The sequence below is a fragment of the Protomyctophum bolini genome (assembly GCF_963924005.1).
Source record: "Protomyctophum bolini genome assembly, chromosome: 1".
In the NCBI taxonomy this organism is placed as follows: Eukaryota; Metazoa; Chordata; class Actinopteri; order Myctophiformes; family Myctophidae; genus Protomyctophum; species Protomyctophum bolini.
This window is the reverse complement of record NC_137862.1, coordinates 37,326,910-37,348,270: the sequence shown is the minus strand read 5'-3', so window position 1 is coordinate 37,348,270 and position 21,361 is coordinate 37,326,910. Positions and strand designations below refer to the sequence as shown.

The window sequence follows — 21,361 nt, the reverse complement described above, 5'->3', positions numbered from 1 at the left end:
GCTCCATATGTCAACTTTTTAGGTGTTTTGTTTGTCATCGTCATAGTACAGTGTCACACAAAAGTAGCAAAAAGTGGCAGATCTACAAACTGACATTTAAGTGAAAGTGTTTAGGTGTGTCTGTGGGTTTTATACATACTGAATCAGTGAAAAGTATTAACAAGACCTTACTTACGTTACTCTTCGTGCTGGATAGCACGTAAGTTCTTCACCAGTTTAGTGAATAAATATAACTACCTCCATTGGAACACAGGTTATTTTTTCAGTTTAGCTGTTCAAGGTTTCCACCCGACAGCAACGACATACTGTATGAACTGAAACTCATAACGTCTTTTTTATATAATAACAACCGTGTCATTTGAATGCAGATCTTTGGCTTCCTGGTGACGTGTGTGTATGGCGCCAACACCTTCCTGGCTGTGCGGAGGTGGCGTCGCGGGGACAGCGCGCAGGGCGTGGCCCAGAGCAGCGAGTACATGCGAGCACGCACCGCATCGCGCGGCGAGATGGAGGCGCGACCTGAACTCGCATGAAGGACTCGACTGACCGGGCGTTCAAACTGAGAAGGAGTGGCTGCACACGGTCACAGTGGCAGCAGAAGACAGCCTGACAAAGGAGAAGGAACGCACGCCTGCGTTAAGGAGGTGCTGACCACGGTAGACACAGAACTGTTTGGGAAAAGGCGGTCGCACAGCTCGTAGGCACGATGCAATATTGTTGTATTTACAAGAAGATGACACTAATCGTTTTGATCTGACAATAATCATACGGCAGAGATTTTGATTTGTCGTGAAATTGTCCCTCATACACTGGACTGGACTTTTTCTGTGTACAATAAATCTCTGCACCGGCCATGAGCTTGACAATTGCGGTGATGAAGAAGGTGAAGGTGATCCAAAAAATAGAAGATCTACAAGCTTGCAGATCTATGTTTAGCTAATGGATGCTGGGGTGCAAGTGGTTAACAAAGGTGGTATTTTAAGAGTTTTACACAAATTTGGATGATCGCAATAATGTCATTAATAATCGTGACATGAAATGACCATATTGTCCCACCCAGTATAGCCTTCGTCAGGGTTTTGATAATGAGCAAAACTACACTGTTCAAACATTGGTTGTCATCCTTTTAGAATAAAACAGTATTGCATCGTGGCTACGAGCTGTGCGAGCTTCTTGAGAGCAGCAACAGACAGTCTGCCATCGAACATGGCACTCGATTTCAATATTACTGATTGCAATGCCATCATGCCCATCACACCCACCCACAACACCCACCCACCCACACCAAAGACATCAGAAACAAAACATGGTGATCTTTAGCTTTACAAATCAACGTGACTCAAACTCACCACTTTCTTCACTTTGCTATTATCTTGTTTGCCTTCACTGCAGGTGAATAAGTCCTTGTTTCATAGCCATGTGATAGAATACATCAGTGGTTCTTAAAGTGGGGTCTTTCACAGGGTCTTTCACAGGGTCCCAGGGGGGGGGGTCCCCAGAAAAAATGGTTAATATAGCATCAAAATCTGTTTAATCACTTTGGATAGTTGGATATTTTAAAATAGACAACCTACAAGCGAGTTTGTAGATCTGCTATTCTCAACAAATCTTGTAATATTTATGAAACAGTTTAGCAACATATATCTTGTATGGAGAGGTCACTGGCACACATTATTGTCAGATGGGTGTCTGCAGCCAAACACATATTAATATGGGGGTCCTTGATTTTAAAAACTTGCCGGAGAAACACAGTAAAACTCTACACAAGTTGGAATTGGGTTGAGGTGCAATAAATGAGATATGAATATTTTAATGAAGCAGAGGGAAAGAAGACTTCCGTGATGCGTCGTGGATTTCATTCTTCATCACGTGGCGGTGTCTTGTGGCGAGAATAGCCGACCTGCAAGCTCACACCGCCCGCCTCACAGTCTAGGTGCACCACGCTGTGAGCTTGTAGTTCTGCTATTCTCGGGGTAACACTTTCTATGACGCCCATGTCTATAATAATGATAATTCTTATCACTGTGATGGACCACTAATTGGTTACTTTAAGTAAAGAAATGACATTCCTGAAGGTGTATGGAGGTATTGATATATTCTTTTACTTTAATTAAATGTATGCATTATATAAATATGCTTTACACAGAACATCAAGCAAAGGAAACACAATACAGTGACATTAGAAATAGGATGTATAAAACAGAACAGATAACAGATACAGTGCAGAAGAAAAAGAAAACAGACAAAAAGAAGAAAAGTACTCAATCAAAGGCAGTGGAAAACAGAAAGGTCTTTGTGTTTTAAAAGGAAAAATGTGCAGATAACATTGCTTTATAAAGCAGATAATAATGCATTATAGGTGTGTTTTTATTATGAGTTATAGACATAGGCTTAAAATGCATTGTTACCTAAACCATTTATGAAAGGAGAATCTGCAAGATGATCAAACTATTGCATGATTTGCTCAAGCCCCTGTCTATGGAATCTGTGGTATACGTGTTAACATAAACATACCATGCCCTTACAGACAGCAGTCATCGGAACAGCAACCCACAGAGGAAACGTGACCTTAACTACTTGAACCTCAAACCCTATTCTAGGGGGAATGTTCGCCAGAAATGGCCGATCTATATCGGCTATTTCTGACAAAGCCATTCGGTGTAGAATGGAAACAAGAACATAGTTGCAGAGTTGCAACTCAGTTTCCCTGACAATAGAAGATTGAACTGGTTAATGAGGCTTTTTGCATCTGTACATGAGAAGGATTTATTACAAGGGTTAGAAACTAGGGGTGCACGATTATGAAATTATGACCGATATCCGATCTCTGATTATTTGCAGGTACCGATTCTGACAGATTCCAATATTATACAGATTATGCTATGCTGCCTTCAAACATTAGAAATAAATAAGACAAAAGCGACAGAGCCATTGACGGTCACATTATTTTGCGTCATCAATATCTGTGAAAATAATCAGGGTTATTTTTAGACCGATCCAATACCGATAAGGCATTTTTATGGCCGATATGGCTGATTTCAATATGCTACCGATTATATTGTGCATGGAAACGTTTAATTTTAAACATTAGACAAGTTGTAATAAATGAAAGGATGAAGATTGTATTTATTTTGACTGGTTCTAATGAATTCCTTTTGCATGTGATTTTTAGCCACTGTAAAAAATCCTTTGCTGCCAGCATAATACGGTCTATGTACTGTACGTCCGACTGCAATAAAGTGAGTTGAGGGATAGATGCAATGTTATAAAACATAAAGACTTGGCAATCCCACAAGACCAAACTATATTCTGACTGCCTTCATCATTTCTGGATTAGTCTTGTGAGTGTATTGGTATATTGATGCCCTGTTAAGCGCCAGAATCCAATTTTAAACAAAGAAGAGAGTTCTAAAAAAAGCCCCCAAAAAAGGAAAGAATAACAGCTCCAATAATGATATAGGGTCGAATAACAGAAATGGAATTGAGATGTATGTGCATCTTGTTGGCTGATGATTTCGCAGTAGGTATAATGATTGTTTAATATTATGTTGTTAAATATTTTACTATTTTATAAATACGGGGCCTCAGGAAATAGAAATTAACAGAGGTACGTAAATGTGGTACATTTGAAAATAAGAATCTACATGTGAGATAAAGATCAGTGTACTTATATCTCAGGTATTGAAATAGACATGGTGAATTTTAAGACTGATTGAAGTGAAATTGCAGTGTGCCTTGATCTGAAAGCTGCCCCCCCCCCCTGTTTTTCCTTTCAACCCTATTTTGAGCATGTCATTATAGGCAAAATGTTTGAAAATCTAAAGTAATTTGTTTGTTCTTAAAATGTTTCAAAAATAACAAATAGTAGCAACATATTGATCTTGTAGATCTGCTATGTGTGCTATTTGTCACAGGACAAAGTATATGAAGTGGTGTATCAGTGGCCATGACCGGACTGTCACACAGAATGGGGAACAGATCATTTTGTTTTACTTCTCAAAAAGAAGAATCGATAAGACTTGATTGCATTATAAAATGTCTGCATTTGTGTCATTTGATCAGATTCTATCAAATATTATTAAACCCCTTTATGATTCCACAATGTATCTGTCATGTGACTTGTGATATTGAAATACAGAACTCAAAGATGTCTCATCATTCCATTTTTGTTTTACTTACTGTTGTAGCTACTGTACTTGATACACAAACGGTAGGCTTGAAAACTGATCATATATGCCTGTGTCTTGGTAGAACTTTTTGTGTGTGTTGTTTTTGTATCATTCTAATATATTTGTTTGTATCTACACCAGTGTCGTTCAATATGTGTGTTCTATGAATTGTTTGAGACCTCTGTATGTATATGTGGCTCATGGTAATGTTTGTACAGTTTAAGGGAGTTGTGCTCTAGTCAAAATGGACTGAACAGCACCATCTCCTGGTCTTTGTCTAAATTATATTTGACAACAATGGACCAATCAAGGCCCAATGTCAATGACTTTGAATTATGTTTGAGGGAACATTACCTAACTTCAGTAAGTGATTCTTGTGGACTGTTAGTGAAGATAACCTTTACAAACAATGTCATAAATATGTTTGAATGTAACTTAAAGATCTAGTACATTGTACACAGACTCATAAATACAGTAAAGGCACATTGACAGCTAGAAAACAGAGAATTTCTCATATTGTTTGTATGATTTAGAAATGAGTTCAGTCCCCAGGCGCGGTGCCCAGGATTACTTTGAATTGACAATCAAATAAATGTATATTGGTTTCTCATTACATAAAAATACTTTACTGTTTTCTGTTTTCACTTGTACCGACACCTCTGCATTATAGCAATCTATTCTGTACATCACGAACACCTTACAGATAATCATGAGTGTCATATCTCCTGGAAAAAAAGAAAAAGGCTTTCAAAATGACCATTTTAACATGTTAAGACACTAAGTTACACCTACATGTATTCACAAAGTAAAACAGAAATGCCTAGCTCCATTTTACCAAACTGTGCTTCATAACAAAGGTCATATTATCCAGGTTTCAAAACCTGTAACTGTATGATGAATTGCCTGTAATTTTGGCAAAGTTATAATATGGGCTGTTGTTTTAAAGTGACATGCTTTTTTTCTTTCCTTTTAGCTATATGGTCTGTCAATGATAATGTTTTTCTTGTACATCACGATGCCGTACTTAACTGTATTTTTGTATTTGAAATTCAGCATCAGTATAGTTTATAGCGACAATTTAAATAAAAATGATGTGGGCACACAAGACACAAGTGGTCTATTTTTATTTGAAACGTTTATTTACAAAAGGGTGAGCAATGCTGTTTGGAATTTCTTCACAGCATTATTAGTGGTTAAGATGTTGGCCTTCAGTGCAGGGGAACTGTGAGGCACATAAATGTTGCTTGGGGCCACTAAAGTCCTAGAACCGGCACTGCTGTGTTCGATTCCTGGGTGTTACACTAACAGACAAAACAACTCTTGAACAGCACTCAAAGCATCTGAGGAACGTGATTCTATGTTCAACTCTTGATTCTTTCAACTTTACTAACTGAAGGCTAACATACAAAAGATTTGCTTCAACAGTACGAAGAGGCAGTTGTTACTGAGTGATGGTGTCATGTTCAAATCCCACTCTTCCTAAAGTTTAATGCTAGTTATTGAGCTTAATTTACTGCTATTCTAGCAGTGTCTCACAGCCTCAGCCTAACCTCAAAACTCTAATTGTCGTAGTGGTTAAGATGTCGGCTTTCCACATGGGAGACCAGGGTTCAATTCCCAGCTGTTACACAAATACAAAAGAAGACCTCAACGGTGCTAAGAAACATCTGATGAATATGATTCTCTGTTATTTTAACTTTACTAACTGGAGGTTAGTACAAAAGATCACTTCAAAATTACCAAGAGACTTTGGCTGATAGTCTCTGACTGATGGTGAACAACTTTTAACTTTTCATGGCTTGAATAAAAAATAAAAACTCAAAAGCACCAGGAGACATCTGCTGAATGCCCAAAGGTGCCTTGGCTCAATGGTGTGGTGCGCTTGATAGTTTGCCTCTGCTACAGACAGTTGGCAGGTTCAAGTCCCATGTCATCAAGGTGCTGGAGGACCATCGGGAGATGGTGCTCTCTACCTCTCTAGAGTTTTGACGTGTTCAGGCTGAGGCTGTGAGCCACTGCTAGAATAACCTTCAGTTAATAAATCTGAATAATCCCACCTCCCCTCTTTTCTTCTCTTCTCTACAGCTCTACATGTTCAAATCCCTGTTCTCTTATAGTTTAATGCTGGAGTGTTTCAACTTTACTAACTGAAGGCTACCAGGATACTTTGACTGAGAGTGTCTGACTGATGGTGCAATGGTCTAATGATCAGACTTTCTGTATGGACATTCCATGTTCAAGTCCCATTGCATACAGTATGTAGGACTAGTACCATGCCAAAATGGGTGCTATTGCCATTGAGAATGCATTGGGTGTTTAAGTTAAATAACTACAAAACATTTCAAAGTAAAAAGTTCCAGCATGTGTCTCTACAGTAAACTGAATTATAAAAAGTGTGAATGAAGTTTCTAGGTGAAAGTGTTTTTTTGACATGCCAAAACCTGCCATTGACCCCCATTTTGAATTTCTCAAATTTAAAAGCATTACATTTCTAAAACTATGAAACATTTCAAAGATTAATTTTCAGGCAAACATGTCCACTGTGGCCCGAGCGGCTGGCGTAGCTGTCTGGGCACCTTGGCTGGTAATCCAGTTTGGCAGTGTGCTGCGGGTTCGTCTCCAGATCCCAATGGCCTTTACTGCATGTCACCCCCCCATTTCCTGTCAGCCTACTTTCATCTATCGCTCTATCAATATGTAGTGGGTTGAGCTTTTCCAATCATGTGACACCCCAATTACCCATATTCAGGACAGCTTACACCTGGCTGATCACTGAATAAGAGGGAGCCACACCCAGCTATCAGAGTAGCTGGCTGGCTTGTTGTGTTTGCCTGGTGGTGTGTTGGGGTCGTATGTGCAAGAGAATGTCATTGACGGTATGTAAGGTCTCCTATGTGTTTGTGTAATTGTAAAGTTATGAGCAAAATCTAAGTGTCTTATTCTACAGTCATCTGACAGTGGGAATCCCACCCTGGGATAGGCTGCTGTGTGTTGGTACAGTTGGTACTGTTCAACCAAGGCATCCAGATTTGTCCCCATGTCATGTCATCTGCCCTCTTTTGCCTTGCAAGCGGAGGCATTGTCCTGTGCTGTGGGCACGTCTGCCCAATATGTGTTTGAACCGTTTAACAGAGGTAAGGCAGAACTGCCTTACCTATAGTCTATACTAGACTATAGTTTGATTTCAGTTAATCATGTCCAGGTATTAATGGTATCCTTTTGTTTGTATTAGGAGAACTCAATCCAGTGATCTGCCTTGCCTCTGCTGTTTTTGTCTTATTTTGGTTATGATTTCGTTTTGTTTCGGTTTATTTTGTTTATTGTTTGGTGCAAACCTATAGTATCTCAGACTTGATGCCCCTTTGATAATGCTTGAACATAACGTGTAATGTAATATTGGGCTCTGCAGTTTATAGTAGTGCCAGTAGTTAAGGGTGCTGTACGTGTAGGTGTAGGTCACGTGGTCCTGTAGGCTGTCTTGGGGTTTAGCTATAGTGCGTGCTATTTGTTTAATGTTAGACCAGTGCTGTGTGTATAATTGTATTCTCTTTTCTTGCAGTGTTTCATGTGAAGTGTGTGTGTCCTTGGTGGCGGTGATTATTTCCCCTCACTCCCTGCCTTCCTCCTGTCAGTAAGGACACCTTGGCACCCCCTGGCTACTGGTATTTGTAGTTTTAAGATATTTATAGGCTGTTGCCTTTTTAGATCCTTTTGATATTGACCTGTGATTAAAGTCACTTTTAATTAACATTTTGTATTGAACATAATATAAATGATGTATATACAAAATAGTATAAAACTATATAGTTCAACTGGAACGGCACATCTCTGCTCCCCTTCTTATCTTTGCCCAGTGGGCTTGCAATTGTGTATTATATTCTCTGGGGGAAATTCCCATTGTGGCGTAGTCTGGCTCTGTTTCCGGGCCTTAGTGCCCAGGTTACAAATACAATGGCGAAAGCCAAAAAAGAAAAAAGTCTTTAAACATGTCCACCGTGAGATGAACCAAAATAGGTTTGAATGGGGTTTCTATATGTAGGACTAGTAGCATGCCAAAGTTTGTGCTATTGCCATAGAGTGGGGTGATTAAGTTAAATAACTCGGAAACTACAAAACATTTCAAAATAAAAAGTTCCAGCATGTGTGTCCACATGTAAACTGAATTGTAAAACGTGTTAATGGAGTTTCTAAGGTGATAGTGATTTTTTTTTGTACCAAAACCTGCCATTGACCCCCATTCAAATTAGCCTACATAAGGTGGTCCCTGATTGGTCAAGCGCTCCCACCAACATGTGATTGGTTAGCTCATTTTTTTCGTTTACATATGACGTAAGTTTTCCCTTCAATGTCAATAGCGTTTAATGTTTTATTTATATTTTGCCATATTTAGCGGAACTATCACCTCTTGTCATCATGCATCATCTCATACTGGCCAATCAGAATGCCTGTTGCCTGTGATTGGTTAGCTGATTTGCTCGTTTACATATGAAACATTTTCCCTTCAATGTCAAAATGTGATTTGATGTTTAATTTTTCCGTTCATTGTCAATGGCAAATATTGAGACGTGTGGGGACAAGATTTTGCGGACATTTGACCCTGAATTTCCTTTTCATTGTCAATGGCAAATCTTGAGATGTGTGGGGACAAAAGCTGTAAGGGGCCCTTAAAAAATACTCAGGCTAACAAAGCCATTACAATGCTACCTCTTGTGCTGTTATCAGACACATATGACGTACATTCTCCATTCATTGTCAATGGGAATTGAATCTTTCCAGGACAAAACAGATTTCCTCGTCCACATTCTCCATTCATTATCAATGGGAATGTAATGTTTGTGTAAGACGGAAGTACAGATTTCCTCAGACACATATTACATTGGAATTACATTTTTGTGTAGGACATAAAATGCATCAAATTGTTGGAAAGCGCAGACATAGACTTGAAAAAATCAATCTTAATATACATCTTGATCACATAACCCCAGAGATGATGTGTATCGATTAATGTGAGTTTTGAACACAATCTGTAATAGTAGTAGTAAAAAGTGTGGCATTTCTTCCTTTATATAGTGGGAATGTACGTGCAAAGTTACACGGCAATTGAACTCACTGTGTTCATGATTTGAGGCATCTTGTTCATCTTGTTCAAAACAATTAACTCTTGACAATCTTTCTAGTGCGTTTAATTCATTAGCATTCCTTGACACTAGAGATCTTTACTTAGTAGCCGTAAACAATGTCTGCCATTTTGAAGGTGACAGAAAAGTAGATTATGACAGAACAAGTTAAATTTGCAATTCAACACAGTATATTTATTCAAATTACATTATCAAGCTAAACAAGACTACACTAAGTGGTTATAACCCATTGTTAAGGCTGTTTGTGACCCTCACTCAAGCACATAGTGTAAAAAATAAAAGTAGCATTTCCATTCTGCCATCCCAATTATCACACAATTATTATAGTTTTACAACATTGTAGCTACAGCAAGCAAAACCGGTATTAGACAAGAGGATGTACCAGCCAACCTGCTGCCAATCTATTCATTCATACAGTAAACATAATTTGTTGGAATAATACAAATAAAAAAATACTGTGGCATATGCCGATTTGTCTAGTGAAAACAATTACAGAAAGGGTCTTCATAATTCCCAAACACACGCATTGTTAAACGGGTTAATACACTTTTCACACAATTATGCAATTTCTGGACAATAATAAAAGAAATTAGATTAAGGCTCTCCATATTTTTACCCAGGATTCATTGGGAATTAGGTGCTCTAGTTTGACCAAAATGGGCTTTTGTTACTAGGTGCATCGCCAAAAACAACCAGTCACTCTTAAGACAGGGGTCATTATTACTAAAAAACTGCCCATGGCCACATGTAGAAACAATATTCAGTCTGTTGTAAATGCATATCGAAGCCCTCAATATGACATTACAGACTATTCACAGCTTTGACATTTTCAGGATCATGCAGGTTCAAAAGAGTTTGAAAGGACAGCCAACAAATATAGATATTTATGTCTATAATATTGTAGATGAAACGGTGAAAACAAAAGCTATTCGCAGTGAGCAGAAGAATTTAAAGAAAACGATACACAATTCAGTGTAGAGTTTATCAGTTTTCCTTGGTAGGAGTAACATTTCAGATATTTCCATAAGGACTTTTCAAATAAGATCACTGAAGACCTGCATTTTGTACCAATATGGCGTTTTTTACCATCTCTATATGAATGAAATGTACACATTGTATAGAGCCAACTAAAGTATTCTCACATTTAGTTTATGCATCTTATTCTACATGTGCCATTGCTGGACAATACATTTCAAATCCAAATGCTGTTCAGTGAGTGCATCATTAATTCACCAACAATCAATGTGACTTTTGCATGGATCTACCATAGAATGCCTTCATTTATCACTGAGGAATGATGGAAGATGTGTAACATTCTAGAATTCAGAGTAGTGGTAGCTGTCTCTGAGCATCTCTGTTCCTCAGCATTCTCTTGCACAACTTGATGTAAACAAAAAACATATTCGCTGGTGAGGATACCTGGAGTGAACTGTTCAGTCTGAGTCGGAGTCTGAAAGATCCTCTGCAAAGAAAAGAAAATCATAGGTCAATTAAAACTAACTCTGCTTTCATGACTACTGTCTTTTCCAGTATGTACCTTAGTCTCACATTGCCAGTCCTAATTCTATCCACCTAGATATCAGGTGACCTCTAAATTCAATGTATGGAGTCAGCTGACGATAAGTAATATCCAGTAATATCCAAAAATGTGTTTTGCTCCTGGTGACACTAGTACTATGACTACTATAACAGGCCGATGTGAAAACTGTTCGGCAGAGGCTCTGCTTTGGCCTCCAAGGAGCGTGTGTGCACAGTTTCATGTCGATCGGACCAACAAGCTCACGTGTCGTGTTGCAACCTGTTTTGAGGTTGTAGATCTACTATTTTTTGTGCATTTTCTAAATGTCCATACAACAATGCATTGTTGATATTAAATAGAAAATGTACATTACAATTTGTAGCTTTGAATACTTTTACTTGAGTACTATTTACTAGTATATACTTTGTCCACCACTGCAACAGCTACGTTTACATGAGCAGTTAAATCCCCTTTTCATTCCGAATAGAAGTTCAATCCTATTACACGTTGTCATGTAAACACCTACAAAAACTTAAATCCGAATGATAATGCTCGATGCGATCTAAAAACCATTCCGATGTCACTGGCCGGATTATTCCAATGTTCAATGCGATTGAAAGAAAATTGGACATATGTATACACTGCTTCGGATGTAAGTTCATTGTGGTCTTTCTGAGCATGCTCCAAGGCGCTCATATCCAAGGCGCGCCGAGGAGTTTGCACATAGAGCGCGTTATTTCGTGCATTTTGCAGATCCGACATCCACAAAAAAAACGTGGAGCAGCAGCAGATGATGATACCCCTGTGTGTGTGCGTGTGTGTGTGTGTTCAACGGTCTCTCTCTCACACTCTCTCTCTCTCTCTCTCAAAAATAACGAGCACCCGATACAATAATAATCAGTGTGTTGCGTGCCCAGCCCTGGCCGTGCTGTAGATAATAAAGTACACATAAAAACGAGATGATCACCTTCCCAGCGGAGAAGGGGAGCCGCAGCAGTTGGGAAAAAAAAGACGGTAAACAATATGTCCGCCCCTATCCAAGCAGCAGCCTCAAAACTACTGCGGAATGAAATTATGGGATTTCAAAGTGTCGTCTTTCATCTGACAGTCACAATGAATGAACTGTCTATATTTTATGTGTCCAGCTGATGGCGTAGTTTCACATGAATTAACATATATCATGTCTTATATCACATGCATGTAAACAAACATTCGGAATGACCATTTCCCATGGAAACGCGCAGCAAAAAACATTACTTCCGAAGTATTTTATTCGGAAGTATTCATTCAGAATGATCACCCTGCATATAAACGTGTCCGTCATTTAATCTCATGTTTTGATTTCTATTCAGTGAATGAGTCATAAAGCATCAGCGTATGCACTCGTGCTAACACACTGTAAACAATGCATCTACAAGTTGTGCAATGAGCAATGTGATTGTTATGTCCATATCAAAAAAATAAACATGAGCTTGAATTACCCTGGCGTCTTGGTGCTTCCTCATTTGACTCCCCTCGGCCTCCATGCTTGAGGAAGTCAGCCAGGTCATTAAAGATTACGTAAAAATCCAAGGCAAAAACGATCGTGGCAATGAACCCGAAAACCTGTGAAGAGAATGGTGTTGGTGCCAGGCAGAAAATGTGTATTTTCATTAGGTAATCATAAAATTAAAATTAAAATAAATAAACAGGGAAAGTGGGGAGGGGCCTCTAGCGGTGACACATTTGACACAAGTAAAACGCAAACGCGGGAAGCGAACGCAGCTCGTACATTTTTGGGTTTTTTAAGATATATTTTAAAAGTTATGTTTTTTATGTTTTTGTGTGTGTGTGTGTGTGTGTGTGTTTTGTGTGTGATACAGCTGCGCCCTCTGGTGGCGGGCATGTGGTGTTACAGCGTGACAGACAGACAGACACACAGACAGACAGACATGGTCTGCTAGGTCTCATAGTTAGTGCTCATTGCGTTCGCAATCACAGCAAATAGGGCAGTAGGTATTACACAGGATTCTTGTGTTACACATTCTTGTGAATACAGTAAATAGGACAGTTGCATGGATGCAATGTAGTGTGTTGTAGACTGTATTTGTGCATGGAGAGATTTGTGCAAACAGAGTGGTTTGGTAGAAGACGACAAACGGATAAACGGGTGCCCCCTTTTCAATTAGGGTAGAAGGATGTAAGCTTTGACAATTAATTGTATCAAACTTGATCAACTTTACCCCAGCAGCCCTGGAAGCTCCATCTGAGTATCTGGACACTGACATTATGGAGATGATGAAATACAGGATGGAGGCACTCACACATCTCAGGAAATCCTTGAAAGGGAAAAAGAGAGAGACTGATTGAGAGAGACGCACATTGTTATAGGATATTAATTTACTTTATGTTTGTCTCACGTGGAGGGGTCTAGATCAGTGGTTCTCAACCTTTTCATGTCAAGGAGCTCCAAATTCATATACTGTAGGTATTTGGGCCACAGACTCCCATCTGAAAACATTTTGTGCCGGGAACCCCTCATACAAGATGTGTGTTGTTAAAATGTTTCACAAATCCTTTGTCAAATCTTTTCCATGTGTTCTTTAAAATAGCCGTTCTACAGTATCAACGCGTCACATCACGCTGTGAAGTTGTGGATCAGCTATTTTCAAATGGTCAACGTACTATAGGGTCCCCATTGATCCCCGTCAGACAAGGACCACTGGGGGTCCCCGGACCCCACTTTGAGAACCACTGGTCTAGCTCATGTGCCAGTAGACTTTCAATCATTTTGTGTTAATTGTGTTATCACCATAAGAGGCCACTGGAAGCCTTTAAATCTCTCATTGAACTTGGTGGAATAGGCAAAAAGCAAGAAGAGTGCCAGCAGGAACTCAAGGAGGGGCGCCGTGACGAAAGCTGCTGCTTCAGACGCCGCGAAACATGTGAACGAGATGAAGGACAGAGCCTAAAATGACAAGAGACAAAGCATTAACGTCAAATGTGCATCATTTCAAAGGTTCTAAAATACACAAGCTAATGATTTACTTATACCAACGCTGTAGCTGTTCCCTTCTCAATTTAGTTTTTCAATTATTTTATTAGCTATACCCGCCTACCCCACATTTATCCAAGCATCATAAAGGGGGTCTTTGTGATGCTTGGATAAATGTGCTGTATACGTTATAATTGGTCTATTCCAGACAGCCTTGGATAATGAGTGGGAGGTTTTAGGTTGCAACTGTTGCTCTTTTCTATCCGTGTCTGATCCTTGTTGTTGTTTCTCTTTTTTTGAGTGGTGCAACCACTCCAAGGAACAGCAATGTCCCTATGTCCATCCCTATGTCTGTATGTCCCTATGTTTAGGGTACCGACAGGGGGCGCTGTTGCACCACTCACTTCAGACAGGTCTGTTTTTTCTGAGAATGGCTGTGTTGTTAAAACAAAAAAGACACAAGCTTCTGATAAGCTGCATGTGTGCACACCACTTCAGTTTTCAGTTATCATTGTGATTCAACAGCACATTTCTCCCTTTTGAGAAAAGCTGTGATTTACACACAGGCCTACTTCCTGTATTTAATGAGATACAGCTGTTTAAAGACAATGTTTATTCACAATGGTTGCACAGCATAACATCTCTCTCTGCACATGCATGCATGCGCACACAGCCGCACACACACACACACACACACACACACACACACACACACACACACACACACACACACACACACACACACACACACAGCAACTAGAGTTAAACTTCACAACGAACTCTTACAAAGTGTATGTGTATGTATGTATGTATGCAGCAACAGTATGTGAACCAGTTGACCATTGGATAATGGGTCTGGTTATAACCTGCCTTGACTTTATTCTTTTCCCTAGTAAGCACTAACTGGACACAAACTGGGAGTGTGGGCCTGTCCAGACACTGTAATCTTAAGCAGACTCAGCCATCTTGTCTTTGTTGCAGCCAGTCATCAAAACTGCACAGATGTGGGACGTTGGCCTGGGGGTATAGAAACTCCCTCCTGTGTTAACTAAAACTAAAACTGCTGCGGCTGCGGTTTCCGCAGACGCTGGCCAGGTCTACTGTACATTATTCCATTGGTTCTCAGGGTGGGGTCCGGGGACCCCCCAGGGGTCCTTGGTGGGGTTCCTGGGGGCCCCCTGCAAAAGTAGTTCAAATAGTGTCGTTTAAACCACTTCCATTTATTACATGTTGACTATTCAAAAATAGCAATTAGGGGTTCAGAGTCTTGCTCAAGGACGCTTTGACACTAAGGGGGAGCCTGGGTTCGAACTGCCACTTTACCCCTGAGCCACCACCACCCCAAGAAAACGCTACAAAATTTGTATTTGTACAATTAAATGGATAGATTAGTTGGATTAACTGTTGAACACATCACTGTTGTTGTTCACTTATTGTATGAAGAAAAGATCACCGTATTATCAGTACTTTGCATTTGCCAAATAAACCACTTCCTGTACCGGAAATGTCTTCATAAAATAGCAACCATGACAGTGGAGTGGGCAATCATGTGGTGATAAAGTCACAATGAGCTTTTCATTACATTATAACAAGCTTTAAAGATATATGTTTTGGTGCTATAGGTTGCATTCAACAACTTTGAATAAGTTACAGGTTTGTATTCTTCAAAGCCTACAACACTGAAATATGACCAATGTTTTAAGGCTAGATCAGGATGGGGAAAATCATGATCATGTTTTCCCATCATACTTTATCAAAACCGGTATCGGGAAAAGTATCGGATCGGCCTTTATTTGTCATATCGGTATCGGTGAAAATGCCAGTCTAACCACAGATCCGACACAGGGGTAAGGGGTTAGGTAAATGTTGGACATGTGGAATTTGCTTTGGAGTTGCCCAAACTGCAAGTGCACAATTGAGTGAGGACTCTGCTATAAACACAAAATGAGATATATAGCTAGATAGCTATAAACACAAAATGATATATATAGCTAGATAGCTATAAACACAACACGAGATGTATAGCTAGATAGCTATAAACACAACATGAAATCACAACACTGGTATCGGTATTCGGTATCGGCTAACACAGAAATGTAGGTATCGGGTTAGGATCGGAAGCGAAAAAAGCGACATCCCTAGTTGATACACAGAATGTGTAAATGTGTTTTTTGACTTGAACAGTGTTGATAAGAGAGGAGGTCGCACAGCTTGTAGCTACAATGCGAAACATATTTTTTTGTTGAAAGAAACCAAACTTTTGACAGTCTTCAGAGTTTTTGACCTTGAACAGTGACCCATATGACATTAAGCTTTAATGCCTCACACAGTTTTTGTACCATTTCAAATACAGCGAGGAGTGTGTTTCATCTTAAACATATAGCTTACAAAATGTGAGTTCATACATCTCCCCATGGTCTTGAAATAGCTGCAATTGAAACACACAGTAAGCCATACAAGGTGCTCTGATGCACTGTTTATAGAAGCACAGTGAGATCTGTGACTGACTAAATACTCTATATGCCCAACAGTTCAACTATCTTATAAGCCTACTTGTTGTTTTCATTAGGCCTACATCTAGTGGTCCAGCATGAATACTGGAATCACTTTCTGACATGGTGGGGTGAGTTGTCTGTACTTTCTGACATGGCGGGGTGAGTTGTCTGTACTTTCTGACATGGCGGGGTGAGTTGTCTGTACTTTCTGACATGGTGGGGTGAGTTGTCTGTACTTTCTGACATGGCGGGGTGAGTTGTCTGTACTTTCTGACATGGCGGGGTGAGTTGTCTGTACTTTCTGACATGGTGGGGTGAGTTGTCTGTACTTTCTGACATGGTGGGGTGAGTTGTCTGTACTTTCTGACATGGTGGGGTGAGTTGTCTGTACTTTCTGACATGGTGGGGTGAGTTGTCTGTACTTTCTGACATGGTGGGGTGAGTTGTCTGTACTTTCTGACATGGTGGGGTGAGTTGTCTGTACTTTCTGACATGGTGGGGTGAGTTGTCTGTACTTTCTGACATGGTGGGGTGAGTTGTCTGTACTTTCTGACATGGTGGGGTGAGTTGTCTGTACTTTCTGACATGGTGGGGTGAGTTGTCTGTACTTTCTGACATGGTGGGGTGAGTTGTCTGTACTTTCTGACATGGTGGGGTGAGTTGTCTGTACTTTCTGACATGGTGGGGTGAGTTGTCTGTACTTTCTGACATGGTGGGGTGAGTTGTCTGTACTTTCTGACATGGTGGGGTGAGTTGTCTGTACTTTCTGACATGGTGGGGTGAGTTGTCTGTACTTTCTGACATGGTGGGGTGAGTTGTCTGTACTTTCTGACATGGCGGGGTGAGTTGTCTGTACTTTCTGACATGGTGGGGTGAGTTGTCTGTACTTTCTGACATGGTGGGGTGAGTTGTCTGTACTTTCTGACATGGTGGGGTGAGTTGTCTGTACTTTCTGACATGGTGGGGTGAGTTGTCTGTACTTTCTGACATGGTGGGGTGAGTTGTCTGTACTTTCTGCGGGGGCGAGTTGGTAAAGGGAAAAGACAGACAGAGCCGTGGACAGCTCGCCTTAATATTTCCCGACCACATAAGACAGTATAAATGACTATAAGACATGATTAAATGAGCTGTTATTGCCTTTTGCTGTCTGAAGAATGGGGAGTTATATTGTTGAAATAACAGGGCCAATTCATTGCTGTTATGGATGGGAGAATGATGATGAGAATAATAGGGTTGAGTGCAACTAGGCGGGACAGAGCTATATCATGCTGTAAGCACTTGTGTAGTAACCAAGTGTTTACCACCATCACTACATGCTATTGTTCAATACAGACAGCTCACAGAGGGTGATGGGTGAGGGACGGTGCTAACAGACCCATCAGATTGGTACATCAAACATCAGTCTGGATTTTCAGTGGTGAGGTGACCACCGAACTACAACATGACATGACGTCACGGGCCGCGGTGAAGAGCAAATCACCGCCACCGCCCCAGCCCCCCCTTCTTTCTGTTTTTACTCACCACCGTTTAACGTTATTTCAGCTCCGGTGGTCACCTCACCACTGAAAATCCAGACTATGAATGAGCCTTTACCATCCAGCAACTGCGTACGGACTGCTGCTTCAATATGACACAGACAATATTATAAGACCATTATGGAATGGCTTCATCGTGCCAACATTAAAAGCAATTCTGTTGCCACAAATATCTGAGGTGGGAGCTACAAAGCTGTGCTTTTAGTAGGCCTACAGGTGTCTTATGTTAAGACATTTTATTTTATTGACCCTGGGGAATTCAGTTGCCAAAAGCAGCACAGCAGTTAACATACAGATTACAGGGCAATAAAAGTATACTGTAGAATGATAAAGCAGGGTAAAATACATCACCCTCAAAGAAACAAAATGGTGACACTGAATTCTTGTGCAGCCTATGATGCCTATCCACCCACCCACCCACTTTGTCATTCACTGATATTAGAGGCCATATACAGTTTCAGATTTGAAAGCCAGGGGTGAGGAGGATCACATTTTAATGTGGGAGTGGACGTCCATTGTTGAAGCAGACAGATAGTGCCCAGGGCAGGGCAAGGGGTCCATATAGTCATAGAGCCCTAGCTATCCCTGCATTTACACAGTCAGATAACTGTGCCTTTGGGAACAGTGTGAATAGAGATAGCTGTGTCCAAGGCTGTACTGTCACATGATAGCTATACTGGGCTGGCTGTGACGACACATATTATTGGGACATTTATGATACGTCTCCTGGATTTATGGTACAGAATGAAAACAGTCTAGAAGCTTTTTTCCACAGATTATAATTCGCTTTATCCTAATAAACAGTGACTTTTGTAATGATGTATATTCTAAAGTTAAAAAAGCCGAAGTAACGGGACAACTCGAATGACCCATCCCTCATGGTGGACACACCCCCGTTCTTTCCTGATCTGTAGACTATACTTTCATTTCATTTAAAAACAAAGGGCATTTTAAAAGCATATAATATCAAATATGTTTTGCTGATTGCATAAACTGTGGGTAGTATAGATCTGGATTCAGTAGGCGTATCAGTGCATCATTCATGACAATGTATATATATATATAGGCTACGATTCTACCAATCGCTAAACATTGCATAACTAATAGAAAGTATCCACATTTAAAGTTCGGTGTTTACCACAATATACGTTAAATTGTTAGGCTATTAACCGCCACACCATGCTCCTCCCTTGACTAATGCAAACCTTGTGATGGAGACTGCTATAGCCTATAGAAAATGACAGATTTGAAACGGTGCAAACTTTAATCAAAATATTCCAATGTTTCCCTGTCGAATCTAAAACTGGCATAAAAACGCACAATTGCGCAATTTGACTCATCTACGCATTTGAGACATATGGCTAAAACCAATGTAAAAATCACTTCTAAGTTCTTACCACTTCAGCAATAAGAAGCATTCCTTTCCGTGAAGTGGCAAACTCTTTGCTGGGGAGAATGGAGAGTAAAACACTTTCGCGAGGTCCAGTGGAAGTGGGAGCTTCGATGTCCCCCATTGTGAAGATCTGTCTTTAAACTAGGCCTAATTTGAAACAAATCAACTCAACTAAAGTAAACCTATGCTAAGCTTGCTTGAAGACAATGTCAAAATGCACAACTCGCGCGTGATAGGCCTACTTCTTGACAGTGGAAACGGAAACAATGACACTGCGGTCTGCGGAAACGCAGAGTGCTTCACAAAGGCGCAACATCTGCATTCTCCAGATGTGAAACGCGATGCCCCGGGCCCATAGTCCATGGGCCCAGACCAGAATTTTCATTAGTGAGCGACATTCAAGGTGGCAAATGCTATGTTTTTTTTAAGGTCTATATCCCTATAGAATAGATAATATTGCAACATGATAGCAGTTCCTTAAAGTGGTAGGTTAGTTGCAGTTTTGATTGATTGAAATATTTATTAAAAATTCAAAAAACATGGGCTATAACTCATCGTTTTTTTCATTTTTTCATTTTTATCAAATCCTCAAAAATGATGAAAAACGGCGTGTTATAGTATGCCGTACTATATGAACTATAGCCCATGGTCCAAAATGATGAAAAACGAGGATAAAAAAAATAATCAAAAATTCAAAAAACATGGGCTATAACCCATCGTTTTTTTCATTTTTTTCAAATCCTCAAAAATGATGAAAAACGGCGGGCTATAGTATGCCGTACGATATGGGCTATAGCCCATGGTCCAAAATGATGAGAAACGAGGATAACCTTTTTTTTCAAAATTTCAAAAAACATGGGCTATAACCCATCGTTATTTTTAATATTTTCATTTTTGTCAAATCATCAAAAATGATGAAAAACGGCGCGCTATAGTATGCCGTACGATATGGGCTATAGCCCATGGTCCAAAATGATGAGAAACGAGGCTAACTTTTGAAAAAAAAAGTTTTTTGAAATTAAAAAAAAAAAAGTTAGCCTCGTTTCTCATCATTTTGGACCATGGGCTATAGCCCATATCGTACGGCATACTATAGCGCGCCGTTTTTCATCATTTTTGAGGATTTGAAAAAAATGACGAAATGACAAAAACGATGGGTTATAGCCCATGTTTTTTGAAATTTTGGAAAAAAAAGTTAGCCTCGTTTCTCATCATTTTGGACCATGGGCTATAGCCCATATCGTACGGCATACTATAGCGCGCAGTTTTTCATCATTTTTGAGGATTTGAAAAAAATGACGAAATGACAAAAACGATGGGTTATAGCCCATGTTTTTTGAAATTTTGAAAAAAAAGTTATCCTCGTTTCTCATCATTTTGGACCGTGGGCTATAGCCCATATCGTACGGCATACTATAGCGCGCCGTTTTTCATCATTTTTGAGGATTTGAAAAAAATGACGAAATGACAAAAACGATGGGTTATAGCCCATGTTTTTTGAAATTTTGAAAAAAAAAGTTAGCCTCGTTTCTCATCATTTTGGACCATGGGCTATAGCCCATATCGTACGGCATACTATAGCGCGCCGTTTTTCATAATTTTTGAGGATTTGAAAAAAATGACGAAATGACAAAAACGATGGGTTATAGCCCATGTTTTTTTGAAATTTTGGAAAAAAAAGTTAGCCTCGTTTCTCATCATTTTGGACCGTGGGCTATAGCCCATATCGTACGGCATACTATAGCGCGCAGTTTTTCATCATTTTTGAGGATTTGAAAAAAATGACGAAATGACAAAAACGATGGGTTATAGCCCATGTTTTTTGAAATTTTGAAAAAAAAGTTATCCTCGTTTCTCATCATTTTGGACCGTGGGCTATAGCCCATATCGTACGGCATACTATAGCGCGCCGTTTTTCATCATTTTTGAGGATTTGAAAAAAATGACGAAATGACAAAAACGATGGGTTATAGCCCATGTTTTTTGAAATTTTGAAAAAAAAGGTTAGCCTCGTTTCTCATCATTTTGGACCGTGGGCTATAGCCCATATCGTACGGCATACTATAGCGCGCAGTTTTTCATCATTTTTGAGGATTTGAAAAAAATGACGAAATGACAAAAACGATGGGTTATAGCCC

At 39.8% G+C, this 21,361-nt stretch overlaps 2 protein-coding genes across 2 annotated transcripts in view; one reads left to right on the top strand and one right to left on the bottom strand.

The window, feature by feature from the left end:
- The window catches only part of cmtm4 (CKLF-like MARVEL transmembrane domain containing 4), a 28,363-nt gene extending 23,561 nt beyond the window's left edge, over nucleotides 1-4,802 (top strand). The window contains exon 4 of the mRNA XM_080767550.1: nucleotides 369-4,802. Coding sequence (XP_080623676.1) covers nucleotides 369-533 — 165 coding nt within the window. The 3' untranslated portion in view covers nucleotides 534-4,802. The remainder of the gene's footprint in view (nucleotides 1-368) is intronic.
- A 4,652-nt stretch (nucleotides 4,803-9,454) lies between these two features.
- Nucleotides 9,455-19,525, bottom strand: LOC308313173 (CKLF-like MARVEL transmembrane domain-containing protein 3). Its single transcript, XM_080760130.1, has 5 exons — nucleotides 19,228-19,525; nucleotides 13,618-13,773; nucleotides 13,049-13,144; nucleotides 12,308-12,431; nucleotides 9,455-10,769 (listed from the first exon to the last, which is right to left on the bottom strand). The coding sequence occupies exons 1-5, from the start codon at nucleotides 19,342-19,344 to the stop codon at nucleotides 10,741-10,743; spliced, it is 522 nt and encodes a 173-aa protein (XP_080616256.1). The 5' UTR covers nucleotides 19,345-19,525; the 3' UTR covers nucleotides 9,455-10,740.
- Between the last annotated feature and the right edge of the window lie 1,836 nt (nucleotides 19,526-21,361).

Coding starts and splice junctions, on each gene's coding strand:
- LOC308313173 (XM_080760130.1), bottom strand. CDS start 19,344: ATGGGGGACATCGAAGCTCCCACTTCCACTGGACCTCGCGAAAGTGTT. Junction 13,145..13,617: donor GCTTCCAGTGGCCTCTTATG/GTGATAACACAA, acceptor TTCCCTTTCAAG/GATTTCCTGAGATGTGTGAG. Junction 12,432..13,048: donor GAGCTTCCAGGGCTGCTGGG/GTAAAGTTGATC, acceptor TTCTCTTCACAG/GTTTTCGGGTTCATTGCCAC.